This window comes from Thamnophis elegans, chromosome 10 (assembly GCF_009769535.1).
Source record: "Thamnophis elegans isolate rThaEle1 chromosome 10, rThaEle1.pri, whole genome shotgun sequence".
Taxonomy (NCBI): Eukaryota; Metazoa; Chordata; class Lepidosauria; order Squamata; family Colubridae; genus Thamnophis; species Thamnophis elegans.
Window position 1 is genome coordinate 68,995,440 of NC_045550.1, and position 6,265 is coordinate 69,001,704.

Consider the following 6,265-nt stretch of genomic DNA (forward strand, 5'->3'; position numbering starts at 1 on the left):
AAATTTCCTGAAAGTTAGAAAAATGAATCAGTGGAACTGCTTGCCTCCAGAAGTTGTGAATGCTCCAACACTGGAAGTCTTTAAGAAGATGTTGGATAGCCATTTGTCTGAAATGGTATAGGGTTTCCTGCCTAGGCAGGGGGTTGTACTAGAAGACCTCCAAGGTCCCTTCCAGCTCTGTTATTCTATTTAATCAATCAGAATAGAGCCAGAAAAAGACCTTGGAGGTCTTCTAGTCCAACCCCCTTCTCAAGCAAGAGATTAAAAAAATACTTTGCAAAATATTGAAAACCTGCTGAAGAGGATCGAACCGATCCCCAGTCAGGGCAGACCATGGGATCTGTAGTCCTGCATTATTAAAAAGATAGGAAATTTAACGGAATAACAAGAGTTGGAAGGGACCTTGGAGGTCTTCTAGTCCAACCCCCTGCTCAAGGAGGAGACCCTCTACCATTTCAGATAAATGGTTGTCCAATATCTTCTTAAAAACTTCCAGGGGTGGAGCTCCCACAACTTCTGGTGGTAGGTAGTTCCATTGGTTAATTGCCCTTGCTGTTAGGAAATTCCTCCTTAATTCCAGGTTGCTTCTCTCCTTGATTAGTTTCCATCCATTGTTTCTCGTCTCTCCCTCTGGCGCTTTGGAGAACAGGCTGACCCCCATCTTCTTCGTAACACTGCTATCATGTCTCTCCTAGTCCTTCTTTTCTCTAGCTTGGTTACATCCAAATCCTGCAGCTGCTCTTCACGTGTTTTAGTCTCCAGGCCTTTGATCATCTGAGTTGCTCTTCTCAGTGGACTGAGATGGTCAGCCAGTTCCAGGCCATGATGCAGTCCCACTGGAACGAGGCCCTCCGTCTCTTTGCCACCAGCGGCTCTTCCCTCCAGCCTTCGGCCAAAGCCCCCCACCAGGAGGCTGAAGCAGACCCCAAGTGGGAATTTCTGCCCCCCTCCAACCCCCCACAAAAAGACCCCCAAGGGGGGAGACTCTCTGCAGCAACACAAGCGTTCATTGCACATAGTGTTCATTGCACATAGAGCCGAGGTGGCGCAGTGGTTAAATGCAGCACTGCAGGCTACTTCAGCTGACTGCAGTTCTGCAGTTCTGCGGTTCAAATCTCACCGGCTCAGGGTTGACTCAGCCTTCCATCCTTCCGAGGTGGGTAAAATGAGGACCCGGATTGTTGTTGGGGGCGATATGCTGACTCTGTAAACCGCTTAGAGAGGGCTGAAAGCCCTAGGAAGCGGTATATAAGTCTAACTGCTATTGCTTTGGCTATATCCGTCCCAGGGGCTGTAGTTTGAGGACCCGATTAAGTGCAATGCAAAAAATGCAAATAATTTTCCTTTGGATCACTACATTTTTCTCACGGACCCCCAGTTGGCTAGGGAGCATCTCTTCCTCCGTCCCCCAAGGTCTTTCCAACATACCATAATTTCAGGTCACGTCCCAGGCCTCCCCCTTAGGGGCTCGCTATCCCCTTACGCCCTCTTTCCAAGGATTGAACGACCCCCAGCCCCAGCCCTTCCCCGGAGACGAAGGTGGAAACTCATCTTTTTTTTTCTCCAAAATAGAACAGAGTATTTATATATTAATGTTAACACTTCTCTTTACAAAAGGAATCCAGCAGCGAGAATACTAGCGGAAGCAGGAGAAGGCGAGTCACTCAGCCTGCCTCCGCGAAGGAGGGGAGGGGTTACAGTCACCGGCTGAGAGGGAGGCGGGAGGTGGGAGGCAGCGGGACCCTGCTGGCTGTTTCACAGCAGTCCTAGCTACAGGGTGGCTTCTCTGGGATCCATCATCCACGGCCTGCCAAGCGACTCTTGGTCCAATAGGGTTGGAAGACAGTCACCAATTCTGGGCATCCCCCAAGGGTCAATTGCTTGAGAAGACGGATACTATTCACCGCCTGGAAGGATGAAAAGCATGAAAAAATTAAATTAAATCTTTTTCTTTCTCTCTCTCTCTATTTCACTCTTCCTTCTTTTTTTCCTTTCTCCCTCCTCTTCTTTCTTTCTCTTCCTTTCTTTTTCTATTTTTCTCCTTTCTTTCCTTCCTTATTCCCTCCTTTCCTTTCTTTCTCTTCCTTTCTTTTTCTCTTCCTTTTTCCTTCCTTCTTCCTCCCTCATTTTTTCTTTCTCTTCCTTTCTTTTTCTATTTCTTTCTCCTTTCTTTCCTTCCTCCCTCCTTTTATTTCTCTTCCTTTCTTTTTCTATTTCTTTCTCCTTCCTTCTTTTTCCTTCTTCCTTTTCTTTATTTCTCTTCTCTTCTTTTTCTATTTCTTTCTCCTTCCTTCTTTCTTTCCTGCCTCCTTTTCTTTCTCTCTTCCTTTTTTCTATTTCTTTCTCCTTCCTACTTTCTTTCCTTCCTTTCTCCCTCCTTTCTTTTTCTTCCTCCTTTCTTTCCTTTTCCTTCTTTCTTTCCTTCCTTTCTCCCCTCCCTCCTCCTCCTTTTTTCTTTCTCTCAAGTTGTGCCATGCGTCTGTGAAGTGGCTGTTTTGTTTCCCCAATGAACAAATATGCACAGGGCTCACTGCCTTTTACTGCATATACCACATTGCTTAAGTTTCTGCCTGGGTGTTTGTATCCATAGGGTGGTCTTAGTGTATTCTTACAAGAGCCGAGGTGGCGCAGTGGTTAGGGTGCAGTACTGCAGGCCACTTCAGCTGATTGTTATCTGCAGCTCAAATCTCACCGGCTCAAGGTTGACTCAGCCTTCCATCCTTCCGAGGTGGGTGAAATGAGGACCCAGACTGTGGGGGCCATATGCTGACTCTGTAAACTGCTTAGAGAGGGCTGAAAGCCCTATGAAGCGGTATATAAGTTCTAACTGCTATTGCTATTCTTGGGCCTGCAAGGAATATAAATCCTCCCATTCCCCTCCATCCAGTCAGAGTTGAAGAAGATGAGAAGGGAAACATCTTCAAAGAAAAAAACCAGAAAGTCCAGTTGCCTTCTGAAGAAGCCCCTTTGAGACAATCACGACCGGGATGACGGAGAATCTTCATAGACAATCAGAGGAGAAACTGATTTCACAGCACTGAAATTTGGTTGATCTCAATTCTGAGATAGCAATAGCAGTTAGACTTATATACCGCTTCCTAGGGCTTTCAGCCCTCTCTAAGCGGTTTACAGAGTCAGCATATTGCCCACAACAACAATCCGGGTCCTCATTTCACCCACCTCGGAAGGATGGAAGGCAGAGTCAACCATGAGCCGGTGAGATTTGAACAGCCGAACTGCAGAACTAGCAGTCAGCTGAAGTAGCCTGCAGTGCTGCATTTAACCACTGCGCCACCTCGGCTCCCTGAGGTCCTCCCTGAGATATTCTGAGGTCATCCTCAACCTATGGACTATCATGAAACCTCAAATTCTGGTTGCAAGGCAAGATGGTTAAATGTGTTTTGCTCCACTGTGCGACCCTTTTCTGCCACAGTTGTTGAGTGAATCACTGCAATCGTTCAATTAGTTAACACGGTTGTTAAGTGAAGCCAGATTCCTCATGGACTTGGCACGTCCGACGGTCGTAAAGGGAGACCCCCACACCTGACCCCGCAAACTGTCGTAAATATGAACCAGGTTGCCAGGCACCTGAATTTTGACCGTGGGATTGCAAGGATGCTGCAATGGTCGTTAAGTGTGAAAAACGGTCGTTAAGTCCCCTATCCCCAGTGCTGTTGTAATTCTGGTCACTAAAACGGACTGCTGTAAGTCAAGGACTAACCAGTACCTGGATGGGAGGCTGCCTTGGGAAAACCAGACTTGTAGAGAGGTCAACCTGAGAGGCTCAAACCCTTCCCAGGTTGTGCCTTACGGTGACTCTTACTTGAGTTGGGAAGCGTTGTAGGGGTCCAGCAGGTGAGAACTGGCCTGCTCCAGGTTCCAGTGGAACATCTCCAGGACTTTGTGACATTCCAGGCGTGTCTTCAGTCCCAGGCAAAAGAGCTGCTCAACCTACAGGCCAGGTGAGAAGGGAGAGAGAGAGAGAGAGAGAGAGAAAGGTGAGTGCGCTACAGAAATAACAGACGGAGCGGCCAACCATGTTACGAAAAAACACGTTGAGACTTTGGAGAAAGTGCGAAGAAGATCAACTCAGATGATTAAAGGGCCTGGAGATTTAAAACATATGAAGAACAGCTGCAGGATTTAATACAATACAATACAATACAATAGCAGAGTTGGAAGGGACCTTGGAGGTCTTCTAGTCCAACCCCCTGCCTAGGCAGGAAACCCTATATCATTTCAGACAAATGGCTGTCCAACATCTTCTTAAAGACTTCCAGTGTTGGGACATTCACAACTTCTGGAGGCAACTTCTGTTCCACTGAGTAATTGTTCTCACTGTCAGGAAATTCCTCCTTAGTTCTAAGTTGCTTCTCTCCTTAGTTTCCACCCATTGCTTCTTGTTCTGCCCTCCTCCTTTCTAGCATTGATGATGTTACCTAGTTGGGTTGTGAAACGTCCCCAAGAAAACAACCAAGCTCAGGGAGTACCAAAGATACTACAGCTGTTCCTTCCTTCCTCCTCAAACACCTTAACCTTCTAGCCCTGATGATGTTACCTAGTTGGGTCGTGAAACGTCTGCAAGAAAATAACCACGTTCAGAGAGCACCAAGGACCCCACAGTTCTCTTTCCTCTCTGTGTCTCTCTCCAAACCTCCCACCCTTCTAGCCCTGATGATGTTACCTAACTGGCTCACGAAACATCTGCAACAAAACCACCAAGCTCAGAGACCACCAACGATGGAGGAGGCTGGTCCGTAAATTCAGGATCCAAAGGGATCTTGGGTTTCCAACTGGATTCGTCCTGCGCTGGGGCCACTCGCCCCCCCCCCCACCCCCAAATCCCCCTCCTCTCTTCCTCGTGCCAGGAGGAGAAATGCTCCCTGCAGATGTTTTTTTTTTTACCTTCAGATATTGGATAGCCTTCTGCACGTTCCAGCTGTGATTTTGCAGGGCGGCTTTACACTCTTCGGTGGTGACGCCGTGCACCGTTTCCTGGACCTGAAGTGGGAGCAAAAAACGATGCAATTTGTGTGACATTTGTGTAATTCGGGAGAGGGTCCCACACCTCCACCTGGCTAAAATCCGGCTCCTCGTTCGTTTAATCCATTTCGAAATGTTATTTTTGCTCTTACGATGCTGCAAAGCCAACCAGAGATGATTGGCAGATAAACTTAATAATTGAATTGAATTGAATTTATTGAATTTATAGGCCGCCCAATCCCGAAGGACTCCGGGCGGCTTACAAAGAAGAAAGAAAATAAATAAATAAATAAAAAGAATAGATTAAAATTCACAACACACATTCGTTCTAATCGGGGCTGGACCTTAACAATAAGGTCAACAGCCCCAGGCCTGCCGGAACAGCCAGGTTTTAACAGCTTTCCCGAAGGCCATGAGAATGGGTGAGGTCCGGACCTCTGGGGGTAGCTGATTCCAAAGAGTCGGAGCAGCCACAGAGAAGGCTCTCCTCCAGGGGCCCGCCAGCCGACACTGTCCGGCTGACGGCATCCGAAGGAGGCCCAATCTGTGGGATCTTATCGGCCGTTGGCAGTAGGCGGTCTCGCAGATACGCTGGTCCTAAGCCATGTAGGGCTTTAAAGGTAATAACTCCCTTCTACCTCTGATGTCTAGGCAGTTGCCCAGTATTAAGTATCTGGGGGTGCAGATAACTAACTATCTGGACTGGTCTCTCCACAGTCATCCTTAGGGAAGCGTGTAAACCTGCGTCGGGTGAGGAGAGCATATCTTTCTCTTCCTGTCCTGGCAACGTTTTACAGAGGCCTGATGGAGAGCGTTTTAACGAACCGCATCCCTCTTTGGTGGCTGCAGTGCTTTCTACGGTGCCTGTAGAAAGCCCCTACAGAGAGTGGTGAGGACAGTGGAGATGATTATAAGAAGCTCGCTTCCCCTTATTCAGGATGCTGCTTATAAGCCAGTGTTTCTCAACCTTGTCAACTTGAAGATGTCTGGACTTCAACTCCCAGAATTCCTCAGCCAGCATTTGCTGGCTGAGGAATTCTGGGAGTTGAAGACCAGACATCTTCAAGTTGACAAGGTTGAGAAACACTGTTATAAGCGTTATGTGCTTGGAGCTCAAAGCATCGTTAAAGACCCCCCCCCCTCACGGTCTCTGTTTCTGTCCCCCCCTCCCCGACCCCCCTGGAAGGAGATTTCGAAGTATTTCTAGCAGGACTTCTAGCTGGTAATCTCACAAAATTCGTTCCCCTTGCCATGTACATGTATACATTCAAATTACACTGTG

General features: G+C 47.7%; 1 protein-coding gene across 1 annotated transcript; it reads right to left on the reverse strand.

Annotated features, from left to right (window-relative positions):
• Positions 1-1,559: 1,559 nt before the first annotated feature.
• LOC116514234 (activated CDC42 kinase 1-like) lies at positions 1,560-5,205 on the reverse strand. The gene is made up of 3 exons (XM_032225723.1): positions 4,906-5,205; positions 3,824-3,951; positions 1,560-1,907 (listed from the first exon to the last, which is right to left on the reverse strand). The coding sequence occupies exons 1-3, from the start codon at positions 5,038-5,040 to the stop codon at positions 1,901-1,903; spliced, it is 270 nt and encodes an 89-aa protein (XP_032081614.1). The 5' UTR covers positions 5,041-5,205; the 3' UTR covers positions 1,560-1,900.
• Positions 5,206-6,265: the final 1,060 nt, after the last annotated feature.

Coding starts and splice junctions, on each gene's coding strand:
- LOC116514234 (XM_032225723.1), bottom strand. CDS start 5,040: ATGTCACACAAATTGCATCGTTTTTTGCTCCCACTTCAGGTCCAGGAA. Junction 3,952..4,905: donor AGGCTATCCAATATCTGAAG/GTAAAAAAAAAA, acceptor CCTGGCCTGTAG/GTTGAGCAGCTCTTTTGCCT.